At 44.3% G+C, this 15,000-nt stretch overlaps 2 protein-coding genes across 2 annotated transcripts in view; one reads left to right on the plus strand and one right to left on the minus strand.

Moving 5' to 3' along the window:
* Positions 1-15,000, plus strand: part of grm7 (glutamate metabotropic receptor 7) — a gene marked incomplete at its 5' end in the record, with an annotated part of 174,029 nt that overhangs the window by 140,872 nt on the left and 18,157 nt on the right. Inside the window, one exon of the mRNA XM_079265687.1 lies at positions 1,134-2,069. Within this exon, the coding sequence (XP_079121813.1) occupies positions 1,134-2,069 (936 nt within the window). The remainder of the gene's footprint in view (positions 1-1,133; positions 2,070-15,000) is intronic.
* Positions 9,251-10,654, minus strand: LOC306775519 (zinc-binding protein A33-like; the record flags this gene model as incomplete). Its single annotated transcript, XM_079265970.1, has 1 exon — positions 9,251-10,654. The coding sequence occupies exon 1, from the start codon at positions 10,637-10,639 to the stop codon at positions 9,251-9,253; it is 1,389 nt and encodes a 462-aa protein (XP_079122096.1). The 5' UTR covers positions 10,640-10,654.

Here is a 15,000-nt window from a genome sequence, read left to right on the forward strand (position 1 = left end):
ACTAAACCATTCAAATCAATGGCACATGTTGCAGAGTTGAGGCTTTCAATCAGTCAATATATTTTGTCGAACTTGTTTTTGTCATGTGAATTTGTGAGGTCGATTTTCTGAGCTTTTGCATCGTGAACAGAGCATACACTGTCGTTTATAGCAACACACCGGAGTAGGAACAAAGTGGGAAGTATTTTGATCCAGTACTGCAGTATAACAACACTTCAAGCATACTAACAAGTAAAATCATGCATTACGAATGAAGTAGGAGTAAAATGAACACAGACGAATTGTACATTGTGCAGAGGAAGTTGAGGATTTCTGAAAAGTAACGAGAGAGAGAGAGAGAGAGAGAGAGAGAGAGAGAGAGAGAGAGAGAGAGAGAGAGAGAGAGAGAGAGAGAGAGAGAGAGAGAGAGAGAGAGAGAGAGAGAGAGAGAGAGAGAGAGAGAGAGAGAGAGAGAGAGAATAGTACACATACTTGTGGATAGAAAATGTGTCACTTTGCTAATCCACCCTCCTGTGTGGAACAAATACGCCCTCGACTTTGGATGGGTTTTGACTGTTTCTGTTTCTATTGTTCAACAAATCAAAAAAGTTCACACGTCACCTGGCTGCAACGCTGAGTAGAAATTGCAGATAACTATGATGTCCTCTCAGTGCAGCGCTATGGTCCAGGTGGAATTTATCCATATTGATGTTGGACTAATAGAGTATTCATTACTCATTAGGAGCAGTCAAGCTGTCAAATCAATGAGACCTTTGCTTGAGTCAGAGCCAAAAGCAAACCCCTTGTTTAACAGCAGCGCTACACACTGCAAGATAAAAATCTCAGCAATAAATCTGAGACTGAGACACCAGAACCTCAGCGTCAATTTCTTACAATGTCATTACTTACAAGTGGCTTCTCAGTGCATTGAAGTTTTACAACGTATGGGATGTACTCACACACCAATTTTTGTTTCAGATAATCTTTTTCCCCTTTAACTTTCAAGGTAAAGAAAATTGCCTTTTTCAACAAAGTTGACATTTTAGAATGTCAGAGAGGCAGACAAGATCTTTATTGCCTATCAAGGTGCTGTGTTTCGGAAGCTTTGGCAGCCACTGATCTAACCGTTCATTGCTCTCTTGCTCTCTCTCCAGATCGAGGACATGCAGTGGCCTCGAGGGGAGCAGGACATTCCTAGCTCGGTGTGCAGCCTTCCCTGTCGAACCGGCGAGAGGAAGAAGGTGGTGAAAGGCATTCCCTGCTGCTGGCACTGCGAGTCCTGCGACGGCTACCAGTACCAGTTCGACGAGTTCACCTGCAAGCTCTGCTCCTACAACATGAGGCCCAATGCCAACCGCACGGCATGCCAGCCTATACCCATCATTAAGCTGGAATGGCACTCACCCTGGGCGGTGATTCCGGTCTTCCTGGCAATGCTCGGCATCATCGCCACGATCTTCGTCATGGCGACGTTCATACGGTACAACGATACGCCGATTGTCCGAGCGTCCGGCAGAGAGCTGAGCTACGTCCTCCTGACTGGGATATTTTTATGCTATATCATCACATTCCTCATGATCGCCAAGCCCGATGTTGGCGTGTGCTCGTTCAGAAGGATTTTCCTGGGTCTGGGTATGTGCATCAGCTACGCCGCCCTCCTCACCAAAACCAACCGCATCTACCGAATCTTCGAGCAGGGCAAGAAGTCAGTGACGGCGCCCAGGCTGATCAGCCCCACCTCACAGCTGGCAATCACCTCCAGCCTGATCTCGTTCCAGCTGTTTGGGGTGTTCATCTGGTTCGTGGTGGATCCGCCCAACACCGTCATAGACTATGACGAGCAGAAGACCTTCAACCCGTATCTGGCCCGAGGGGTGTTGAAATGTGACATCACGGATCTTCAGATTATCTGTTCGTTGGGTTACAGCATCTTATTGATGGTGACGTGTACTGTTTACGCTATAAAGACCCGCGGGGTGCCGGAGAATTTTAACGAGGCCAAGCCCATCGGGTTCACCATGTACACCACCTGCATCGTATGGTTGGCTTTTATACCCATCTTCTTTGGCACGGCGCAGTCTGCAGAAAAGGTAGGAACCAATGGATGAAAGGGTGGATGAAAGGTGAACAGCTGGATGGTTTGGTGGCTGGGTGATTACAGTATTTCACTTTCAGTAGACGGTATGACAACACAAGACTCATGTCCTGTTTGCAAATTGAAAAACAGTTTTGGTGTTTGAGCTACAGATTCTCAAAGCTGCGTTTCTAACAATACATCAAAACAATGGAGACAAACTGTTAAAAAAAGATGACAACTGTAAGTAGAGTGTTTTAAACAAACACGGGACTTTCAACCAGGAGAACGGTGTTGGAGACCAGTGTTCATGTCCCAAAGTGTTGTTTAGTCATTTTGAATCACTTGTTTTCCGTACATATGTTACGTTGTTTGGGTTCTACTTAGTTTATGTGCTTATTTTATGCTCAACCATGAGGTTTTTCCTTAACCTAACATAGTGGACAATCACAGGTGGGTTACCGAATGATTTACAAAGTGAGCCAAGTCAGTATGTGATGATTTGCAATGAGAAGAAATTAAATTGTCATGGGGGAGGAAACAAAACAGTGCAGAGAAAATAGAAAGAACCTTGTTGATCTGTTGTGACTGACTACTAGTTAGCTTGGTGTTCCCCGACTAGCAGTCCCAATAGTCGCTCTGTCACCAAGCTTCCAGAACCATATTCACGAGAAGACACGCGGATCAATGTTGCTGTTCCATGTTCTGGTGTGACCAAAACCTTAGCATCCAGTCTCTGACCTCTGACTGTGACTGTGACACGAGATTTGAGTCGGACTTGTTTGGTAACGCTCCGACACTGTTGCACTGCAGTCTGATGAAAGTTCCTATTGTCCACAATGATACGTCTCTTCAAAGATTTAACGCCTTTTTTCCTACATCACCGCTGGTTTTTCTGCCGTCTGTGGACACATTTTGTTTGCCAACTCCAGGTAACCAACCTAGTCTCTCTACATGTGACATCATAGAGATTATCAGAGGTGGGACCGAGTCATTGTTTTGCAAGTCACAAGTCAAGACAGGCCAGTCCTGAGTCCTAAACTTTGAGTTTCGAGTCTCAACTCAAAGTCATTATGAACTCTTCACTAAAAGTAATGTCGTATGCGTGTCTGTAATCTGTACTTACTCACACTTGCTTCACATTTCAGTTTAGTTTGACCACCATGTGGGAAGAAATCAGCTTTGGTAGAATTTGTTTTCCAACTGGTGCTCAGTAATGTAATCCTAGTTCTTCATGGTTCTCTCCTGCAACTGGTGATGAAGAGCACACATTTTAAATAATATACTTTTTAATATTTGTGTTTTGGTGAAAGGATCAAGTATTTCTAAGTCAAATGGCTCAAGTCCAAGTGAAGCAACACGTCACTAGTATTAAAGTCAAGTTTGAGTTCTAAGTCTCCCGTTGATTGTGTTGAGTCGGGACTAAAGTCATCGTTGCGACTGGAGTCTGACTCGAGTACAAGTCATGTGACTTAAGTTCTACACCTCTGATGATTATTGATTATGCAGTCAAAGGCTTTAAACTTCCATACGCTCTCACATAGTGAATAAGTCAGTTAAATGTGGAGCTCAATTCACAGTCTTGTTACACAGTCTTCATGACTTTCATTATCAGCCAAAGTAAAATAGCATTATATAATAACACATCCATGTCTCCCTCAGTTTAATAACAGGAGGATCACGCACACACTCTGTCACGCTGCAATTAATAATCACCAACCAATCACAATACAATAAAGGGTGACTATCACTGTTGTGTCCCATTCCATCAGCCTAAAGGCTTCCAGACGAGCCTGATCTGACATTAGAAAATAATCTCATCCTCATCGGAGCAGAGAGAGGAAGGCTTTGTTATGAAACCCGATGATCCACATGTTGCACTGAAATGACACCGATGTAAAAAAAAAAGGCAGTTGCAATGATTTTGTGTATGAATCAAGATGGAATTTAAAGCGCATGTGGTTGGTAAATGACTGCATGTAGACAGAGCGACATATTACTTACTGTCTGTTTGTTACGACCCCAGATCTTGTTTGCTCTCATCGGCTACTCTGTCCTGAATGATGAAGCAATCTCAGTGGGTAGATTTAATAAAAGACAATAGCTGCAATCCCCAGGTGTTACCCCTCCTCAGAGACTCGGCATGATTGTGTTGTTGTTTCTCTCCTTTGGGGTTTCAAAAGGTTCTAAGAACTCTCAGAGGCTGACACAAGTGGCTCATTGTCATCCAAGGCTCAAACTGAAAACGTGTTCTAATGCGAGGAAGGAGTAGGATGGAGGCAACTTGTTGGAACAGTTTAAAGGTTCTTGTAATTATTGTATGGCCTTCAAGTCTGATCACAATTTTATAAAAACTACTGCCAAATGAAATGAGTGTCTGCATTTAGGCCTTTAAGGAATGTGGAATGCAATCTGCTGAACGGTGTTAATAAGCTTTAGCACAACTCCACCATGCACTGCGGGGATGAATAGCGATTATGTGAGCTCTGGTTCGTGTCCCCACAGCTCTGTTTAACATATGTTGGTTGTTTTTGGATACTTAAAGATGTATTAATGACATTTTACTGAATCCATACATACAAAGTGGGAAAACTTGCATGTTTTCTTTATTACAGTTTGTTTACAATTAGTTATTCACATTTCTCTAAACTGAGTTTACTTTCAAAACGCGCCACAGTTTTCAAATTATAGCTATTTGAAATGCAATTACAATCATTTGAACCAAAATATAATTAGTTTACAGAAAAGTATAAATGTGTATTGTATGCTGTATGGAGTGGCTTAGTTGATGATTGGAGGAGAAGGGAACCATAAGCTGTTTTAAATAGGGTAATTGAGATATACATTTAAAAACAAACAATGTTTTGAGGAAATATAGCAGTGTGTCGTCAGCGTAGAAGTGAATGCATTTAATAACCACTTGTTATTCATGAATTGTTTTCTCACTCAAACTCAACTTCCACCAAACTTCTGCGTATTTACACTTCACTTCACATGTGTCCTCTTTACAAAATCGATGTTGTTCGATGAACTGTTGCGCTGAGCTGCATGTTCGATGCAGCAGTGTCTCCTCCACGTCACACCTTCTGTCCTCCATGTGTCCTTGCCTCCTTTCTAACCTCTTTTTTCCACCTTTCACTCTTTTATAGCGGTCATCCAGGAATGACATGAGGCACTGAACGGTGCATGGCCCAATCACCTCTTTAGCTACTTGTTTTCCTCCTTTTTTACTATTTTTTGACGTAGAAGAATGTTGCAAATTTCTCTTTCAAAAATGCCATGCAAACGTGTAGAAAGGAGTCTGAATACACAGGTTTGGCAGTGGTCGAGTTTGAGTGAGTAAAGAGTTCTCATCATTTGATATGGTCACTGAAAGCATTCTAAGTCAAAGCAGTTAAAAGTTTCGTGTAACTGTGTGAAGAGTTGTGAGGAATTGAATAAAGATTTGTAAAAAGGAGCCACGTCAGGTCCGGCTTACAGGCTTTTCTTGATGCGATGAACTTCTGTGGTATTACCAGAGTGAATTTATATTACATTTTGATGAAGCACAAATACCTTTCCAGTGATTGGCAGTTTGTTAAGGGGCTGTAAACCCAGCCAGAGGCAGAGATTACGAATGATCTGCTGTTCCCAACATCCCTCAGGCCAGGTAAGAATGTCCTGTTTGACACGGTGAGCTCCGGACTTTGATCTTTGGCAGTCATTTGAAAAACTAAGCTTCTCTGCTCGGCACTCAGCATTGAAGGGATGGATTGGGGTAAACCCTTCTCGTGGATTTGTGTCCTGTCCACAGGGATACACTTGTCCACCTAAACTGCTTCGGGCCACAGAGGCAGCTGATAAGCTCCCAGCCTCTGAGCTGCCTAACAGGGCTGTCAGCGCACGGTGATGGGGAATCCTGCAGCCTGTGGCACTGAGCTCCACTTCATCATGAACGTTTTTAACTTTCAGCATTGACTTGTATATGTAGTTTTCTTTTCCTAAAGGGGAAGGTGTTTGTGACAGCTGTTCAACCAAGGTGCTTTCGTTCTGGCACTTCACTTCATTTTGTTCGGACAGAAGATCAATTGATTGTTCAGTCCACACTGATTTACAACTAACTCACTGATCAGAAAGTCTTATGGATGTCACTATTTAAACTGAGCTCATTATCAGAAACCTCAGAGTAAAATCCACGGGAGCATAATAGGAGTAGAACGGACGTTCACATTCAAAACCGACGTAGCAGGATGGCCACAACTCTTTACAGCCAAAGTGGCGAAAACGACTTTTATTTTCATTTCGTCCCTGAGTAGACTACTTCGCCGGGAGGTGAGCAGGCGGTTAGCTTTAGCAACTAGCATTAAGCCACGTTTTAAGCATAGACTGTATATAACAAGTGGACGTAGACACGACATCACCCATTGGTTTGGAGACTGCTGTTTTGAAGCCTGGAGTTCGGCAATTTTGAAATTACGGCTGTCGCCATGTTGTTGTTTTTTGCAACCAATGAAAGAAGAAAGAAGAAAGAAACCATTTTTATTGTCATATATATTTTTACACATACACGAAATGTATCTCTGCATTTGACCCATCCCTGTATATAGGGAGCAGTGGGCTGCCAGTGATCAGCGCCCGGGGAGCCGGGGGTTCAGTGTATTGCTCAGGTACACTTCGACACGTGACACGTCCCAGTCGGGGATCGAACCGTTGACCTTCCGGTTCCCAGACGACCCTCTTAACCCAGTGAGCCACGGTCGCCCCGAATGAACAGAGGTTACCATATTTGGAATGTGGAGAAGTGATGTAGAGATGGCGTATACGTTTCTAATAGCTCTATCGACCTGTCAATCACTGTGTAGCCCCGCCCTAAAGCATCCCCTGCTTTATGGTCTGTGTGACTCTAAATGGACCATAATGTACTAAATGAACATCATGCTGTACTGAAGAAGACTTGAAACTAGAGATTGAGACATAAACTCATGTTTACAATGTTTACTGAGGTAATAAATCAAGAGAGAAGTAGAGTCATTTTCTATAGACTTCTATACAACCAGAGGAGTCGCCCCCTGGTGGACACTAGAGAGAATGCAGCTTCAACACGTGAAGCTTTGACTTCTCTTTTCAGAACCTGAGTTTGCCGACTGGCCGAATCAAGTACAACCTCACAGAGCTGCTAGCATGATGGTAGACTCTTCGTCAAGTTACATCTTTTTGCAACCAGAGGGGTCGCCCCCTGCTGGTCAGTAGTGAGAATGCCAGTATAAGACACTTCCACATCGGCTTCACTTGGCAGAACCGGAAGTTGCCATCTGGGTCTAACCTGGTTAACGACTGCCTATTGTTGGAAGCATGCGGCCAGATCTTACACATTGCGCCTTTAAAGAAGTTAGTGAATTAAGAACATGTAACAAAGTCATGTAACAAACACATGATATGAAAGGTCACAAAGATGTGAGAACGTACGTTAATGTATTTCATGTTTAAGAGGTCTTGGATCTGTCTTGTAAAAAGGATCTTGCAGTCGAAAGAGAAAGCAGGAGGTAGATAAGACATCTGTGGGGAAGCCAGAGATAAAGCAAGAAAGTACAGAGTGATCTGCCGAGGAGACTGGGGAGAAAAAAAGGAAGGAGAGCACAGTGTGAACTGTGGCTGAGAGGAAAAAAGAGAGGATGGAGAAGAAGAGAATAACAGGGAAACAGAGAAGACAACAGAGAGACAGATATTGAAAGAGGACAGATGTATACGGATGTGTCTGATATCCGGATGGCTCCGAGGCTTTTTCCTACAGACTGAGAGAGATGCTGAACTCAAGGAGGAGAGATGCTGCATCGTTAGGATGAAGGTCTCATCTGGAGACAGAGAGGGGAATAAGAGAACTTTTTAATTTGTATTTACTTACATCACATTAAAAACTAAGCTGCAACAAAGCCTTGGAAGAAAAGGAAATTAACCCAGCTCCAGTCCAAAGAATATCACAAATCTTCGCAACAGCAGATGCTGATGAACACATTCTTCTTAAAATTGTAATTATTGTAATCAACTTTCCACAGGACGGTGTGGAGGGAAATGACACAGTGTGAGGTGCAGCTGTTGTAAAAACATCAGGAAGTTATTGATTGTAGTTTGTCAGCAGTTGGAGCTGCAGCAGAAACACACAGATCGTAGAGGATGTTACCCAAATAATATTCTGACAACAATGAACTCAGTGAAAAACATGAAATCAAATGTACTAAATACACATTGACAGATATTGACAGTGTGAGTTTATTAATCCCATGTAAATGTATTAAACTCCACAGCAGATGAAGATATGATCACGATATATTTTAATTATGATCACTGTTATCAGATATAAAGTTTGTATGATAATCACCACTGTTTTATTTTCTTTGTTCATAATTTTCCTTTATTTGATTTGGCATCACATATCTCTTTACATTTCATTCTGAAATAGGGGGAAAGAATCCTTCATGAAGATACATTTATAGATAACAATATGTATCAGTTATAGACACAACAAACGACAACAACATGACAGGTAGCACAGTCAGTGAAGACAGAGCCTGTAAATACACAGATTATAACACAAATATATGAATGAAAACTCAGAACAGACCTCGAATCATCTGTTGTCACGAAGAGACTAAATTTTATTTATATGACAAAACATCTTTTGTTTTGTCCGATCAAAGTAATTTCAGTCATTCAGTCAGCAGAGAAACTGAATTGATATCTTCTTACAGATTACTGAAATTATCATAAAAGAATCATAAAAATGATGTTGCTCGTATATTTTTGTTTACATGGATCATAAGAAACCTGGTTATTTACAGTTAATATGATTCTAACAGTATCCAGGTTTCTGATCACATGTGTGCAGGTTCTTCTTGATTTCTCATCATCTCATTTCTCTACTGACAATAAAAGTTCAGAAACTTGGATCGGGTGTTTACGTGCCACCTTTTCTTCCGCCCTGAACTACGGAGCAGGATTTGGTGGTAAGCGAGGGAACGTCGGGGTTAACTCTGGGTCTTCAGTCGCATGACGGAGGTTCACTTCTTACTGGAGGTCTGAAAAGATACTGACGGATCAGATCAGTGCATCTCTAGTTTCCTGTTACAGTTTGCTGCTGAAAAGTAAAAACATAGAGACACAGGATGTACATTTTAAGAAGGTCAATAACTGATAATCTCCACCTTCAGACTAAAGTCTCTATCAGACCTGTTGTTTTGACACATAGACCTTCAGTGGTGATATCTTCAGTTCATCATAAGTGCTGATGATTGGAAACATCCTCTCAGTGAAAGTGTGTGTGAAGGTGTGTATGTGTGTGTTAGTATCAGGATCAGAGAACGACAGCGTTCCTCTGTTCCAGTCCAGATTCACTCTGATCCTCTGGAACTTCTTCTGCACTTTGAGAACAGTGAGTGGACCTGATGGTGACCATGCAAAGTATTTATCTTTATAGAACTGTATTATCCATAATCCAGACTCTATGTTTCCCTTCCTCTGGACAGACTCTGCTAACACACCCAGTCTCCAGAGTGTACTGTCTCCTACCTCAACATCCCAGCTGTGAGTCCCTGAGTTAAATCCCTCAGAGCCCAGAACAGACCAGTCTACATCAAACCTCTCTGGATTATCAGGAAGCTGCTGTTCCTCTCCTCGTCTCACACTGGTCAGATCTTCAGACAGGATGAGTTCTGGATCAGCAGTGTTTGGGTCCAGAATCAGAGGAGTGTAGGAGACCATGTCCTTCATCTTGTTCCAGATGTTGAAGGCCAGGTTGCCCAGGTGTTTGGTCTCGTCTATCAGAGCTCCTGAGAGCAGCTGTGGATCCTCCAGCAGGGGGCGCTGCTGGACTCTTTCCACTGCAGCCTTGTAGTTGTTGAGGAATGAGACGTCTTCAGCTCTCAGCTCGTCCTCTGTGGCTCTGACTGTGTCTGAAAGAGCTGCTATCTCTCTGCTCAGAGCCTCCATCTTCTCCTTCATCATCTGACTCTTCTGCTCCTCTTCCTCCCTCAGTGCAGCCATCCTGGCCTCCTCTTCCTCCTCTAGAAACTGGTGAAGCTTCTTAAACTGCTCCTTAATCTGCCTCTCTGTGCGTCGGGCCTGGACCTTCATGTGTTGTGCTGTTTGATCAGACTTCACTTTAACTTCTTCATAAACCTTTAACTTCTCCTTTAAGGGCTCCAGAGTTTCCTGAAGGTTCTTCTTGTGTTGTCGAGCAGCTTCATCGATGGGTCTGAATCTGTGGTCGCTGTGTTTCTCTGAATCTCTGCAGACGACACACACTGGCTGCTGATGGTCCAGACAGAAGAGTTTGAGTTTCTCAGAGTGCAGACTGCAGAGAGGCTCTGAAGCTCTCTGATCTCTCTCCAGTAAGAAGGACTCACACAGATTCTTTATAACCAAACTAACAGGTGGATCTGACTTTGAAGATCTTCTCCTCTTACAAACTGGACACTCCTGAGTTGGTTTCTCTCTCCACCAGCTCTTCAGACAGTCTTTACAGAAGCTGTGGCTACATGACAGAACAACAGGATCTCTAAAGACTTCACGACAGACCGGACAGTAGAGATCCTCCTCTGATCTCGAAGCCATGTTGTCTCTGAGTGAAGCTGAAAACACAGAAAGGACATCAGTCATGGCTCCCCTCCCTCCTCTACTAACTTCAGTTTTTAGTCAAACTCACATTCAGTGTGTGGAGCGTCAGCAGGTTGAAGCAGCAGTGTTGTAGTTTTCCTCTTTTCTCTCCTGGAGCTGAACTCACTCAGAGGAAGTTGTTAGTTTGGTCTGAAGGTGAATCTGATCGTCTCTCTCTCAGTCTGCGTGTCTCTTTAGTGAGGAAGAATCACAAACTGTTTCGTAGTTCGTCTCAGGTGAGGTGTTCTCTATTCCAAAGTTCAATAGAACCTCCCACACCTCTAAAAGTTACTAATTAACAGGTGCTTTCTCATTTCATCAGTATATTACGGAAGACTATAAGCTTCGTGGAGCTCATGAACAATAACATTAACTGGGTTAGTTGTTCAGTTTAGATGGAGCTTGTAAAAGTTTGAGGTCCACAAAGGAATTCTTTTTTTCTGGTTATTTGGCACATTTGCCTTCAATCAAAAAGGACTGCAGTGTAGTCATGCAGAAATCAACATAAACTAAATCAGATGAGTGTCTCAAGTGTTTTTTACAAACTGTAAATACTATAAATGCATATTTTCCCAGACTAAGAGTGGTTCAAAATGACCCTAATGATAAGCAGCCCACGGACTTCAGCCACCTCGCCCGGACCAGGGAAACCGGGGCACCCTCCCGGAACCAGACCCAGGAGTGGAGCTCGTCGGCGAGCGTCTGGTGGCCGGGCCTTCGCCCATGGGGCCCGGTCGGGCTCAGCCCGAAGAAACAGCATGGAGCAACCACCCTGTGGACCCCCCACCCGCAGGGACAAGCATTGGGGTCGGGTGCAATGCAGACCGGGCGGCGGGTCAGGCGGGAGGCCTGGGCGAGCCGATCGCCGGCAGCATAGACTAGCTCTAGGGACGTGGAACGTCACCTCGCTAGCGGGGAAAGAGCCAGAGCTGGTGTAGGAGGTGGAGCGATACCAGCTAGATATAGTTGGACTCACCTCCATACACTGCGCTGGCTCTGGAACCAAGCTCCTGGAGAGGGGTTGGACTTTGTCCTTTTCCTGAGTTGCCCAGGTTTGGGCATCTAATTAGGATGCCTCCTGGACGCCTCCCACTGGAGGTTTTCCAGGCACGTCCAACTGGGAAGAGACCCGGGGGAAGATCCAGGAAACGCTGGAGAGACTACATCTCCCAGCTGGCCTGGGAACGCCTCGGGATGCCCCAGAATGAGCTAGAACATGTTGCTGGTGAGAGGGAAGTCTGGGTCAGCCTGCTTGGCCTCCTGCCACCGCGACCTGACCCCGGATAAGGGGTGGACAATGGATGGATGGATGGATGATCCCGAATCAGTACCTTTCTTCACCTGCCACTTGTTTGGCAAATCACCAGATCCACATGTCCAGCCTTGCAAGTGTTGTGACCCCCAAGACCGTGTTCCATTGTATTTATCTACCTGATACCAGAACACCTTGAGCAAAAGAGCCCTGTGGCTGTAGCTGATATGGTGGTGAGTTGGATCCAGTTATTGGAGTCTAAGGCCCTCACATGTGCTTTTTAAACAAAGGAGCATATGCTGGCCTGATATTTAACAAGAGACCTGATCCTGGGAAATGGGACACTCAGGATCTAAGGAATATGCCACACCTCAGAGTTCCAGCCAAACTTAATACTGGTCCCTCATTGGCCAAAAGGGACCCCTCACCGGTTTTATGACCTGAGGACAGGCATCTGATAAAACCAAGCGCGAGTTTCAAATCATCCCTTTCCATTCGAGCTTGCTTGGTGCCAGGAGGTCCCCAAGGAAACGTTTGCCTCTCGAGAAAACCTTTAGGTCACAAGTTAAATTCGTTGGACGAACATAGACTGTGGTTTTATATATTTGCTTTTGGATCCTGCAGTGAGAGAACGGATAACTTCTACGACGCGTTCTCTCACCATTAATGTATACCGTGCCGGCTAAAGGACGACAATTCCCTTTTTTATTCGCCGAAGAGCCCTCCTCTCTGCAGAGACGGAGCTGCACAAACCAAGTGCATTCACCACTCGAAGGACCGATCCGACCAAAAGAAACCTTCTCATAGTAAGAGTTTTAACTGGTGTCTGGGCCTAATTTAGGTCATTTAGTGTGTTAATCCTTCAGCTTGTTTTGTTTAGCTACTGTAGTAGTAGTAGTAGTAATAGTAGAACAGTCTCAGCCGATTCTGACCTCCTGAACTGATGAGAAGCAGCTTCGACCTCACTAGGCGGCTCGCTCAACACAGATCACAGTAGCATGGAATACACGCTAGTTCTACACAACCCCTAAGATCTCAGCGATCGTTAGTGTCGGCGATTATTAAGCATACACCACGTTATAAAAATGAACAGTACTTTAAGCACGCAAACAAGATAAAATAAACACAAATGAACTCTCTCTAACTCTGCCCAGAATCTATTTGCCTTACGGTACGATGCAGTCGTGGTGATGGAGGGGAGTCTTCTGAGGGGTTTCTTCTGAGCTTCGGTGGGCTCAGCCTGCGGCTGCGGAAGCCGTGTTTCTCTCGGTGGGAGAGGATCGCTGTCGTCTCGATAAGGGACCTTCGCGTCCTTATGGCCGGAGCAGACGAGGCGCTTGGTGAGAGTGTAGAGTGGAAGCTCTCTCTCTCTCTCTTTCTGAAGAAGGCTTGCGTCTTCACTTCTGCAGGATTAAACGGGTTCGCTTCGTGAATACGAACAAAGATAAAATAGACAGTTTGGTGAATTCGGCCAGCGAATATAACTGAAACCTAGGATTTTGGTTAAAAAGAGGAACAACGTTGGTGTGCTCCCTAGCTCGACGGAGGTCGAAGGGAAAAAGCATTGAGGTGGGGGCTGCACGAGTTTTGTAGAACAGTGTCTGAACTACAGGGGTCCTGGGGTGTCTTGGCTCTCGGCCAATGAGATTGCAGCGGGGGGAGGAAACTCACACCCTAATGTGAAATTCCTTCAGAGGAGGTTTGGTGCTCATCAAACCACAATGAGGATGAAACCTGTGCTTGCAAAAGGGAAGGCCTGACTCTCTTTGTTCCACAGCACATGTTGAAGCCATATGGTCAGACCCCAACAGTTTTGTTCGGTTTTGTTTTCTCTTCTTTTAATCGACCCCGTGAGTAGGATTTAGAACTGTAACTATTACTGTATAAACATTTAGAGATGTGGCTGGCCGGATCCGAATCCGACCGCAGAGTTTTAACGTGATAGAGAAACTGTTTCTACTAATGCTGGGCAAGTTAACGCGTTAATTTCGCGTTAACGCATTCATTAATTTATCGCGATTAAATATTTTAATCGTTGCCCAGCACTAATAATAATCGAATTCACTGGTTGCAAAAAGTCAGATGGCCACGGCGAAATCGCCACACTTAAGGTTTCAAAACATCAGTCCACAAACCAATGTTATCTCACGAATAGTTATGAGGCTACGTTGTCGGTAAATCCATGGATTTAACTGGACTAATGTAAACAAATACAGGCTCAAAGACAAAACTCAACTTCAACTCAAGTTGTAGCTCACAACATAACTCACTGAATCCATGCAACGTTATACTCTCTCTACCCAAAGCATCATGGGAACTGTAGTTTCAAAAAAATTTAAATGTGAATACCCAGAAATCAGACAAATATTAGTAATAACAGATGTGATCAAATATTTTTTTAAATGTATGTTGAACTAAGACTCATGTCATCACTCCTGGAACACTGACACTCTCCCCTGTACATTCATGCACAGATATACAAGAATTTAAAAAAGTGTATTCTATTAACATAACAGATATAATAATTGCATGCATCAGTGCGTTTGTACAGTAAGCATGTGTTTTAGCAGGTGTGGTAGCGGCAATGTGTGTGTGTGTGTGTGTGTGTGTGTGTGTGTGTGTGTGTGTGTGTGCGTGTGCGTGTGTGTGTGTGTGCGTGCTGCTGTAGCAGAGGCTTGATGTCAGCAGCCAGCCAGCAGCTGAGTGGAACGGTGACATCCTGGCCTTTGCTGCTTGTTATTACCCACCTGGTCCAAGACGAGCCGAATACAAATGAGGAGAGAGGAAGACGCTGCGCACACAAACACACACACATTGAGAGTATACAGACAGGCACATGCATGGACACACTGAAGCACATAACGTACACATGCAGACAGCAAGGCCGAGAGCAAAGCAGGCGTGAAGGAGAGAGAGAAGAGCCGGGAAGAGACAGACGACACAAATGTAGTGATGCAAAGAAGGCAGCAGGGAGGGAGGGAGGGAGGGTTGTGGGTGAGGAGGGGAGGGAGGGTTGTGGGTGAGGAGGGGAGGGAGGAGTGTGAAGGAGGCTGCTGCTGCCTTCAAG

The sequence above is a fragment of the Melanostigma gelatinosum genome (genome assembly GCF_949748355.1).
Source record: "Melanostigma gelatinosum genome assembly, chromosome: 3".
NCBI classification, from domain to species: domain Eukaryota; kingdom Metazoa; phylum Chordata; class Actinopteri; order Perciformes; family Zoarcidae; genus Melanostigma; species Melanostigma gelatinosum.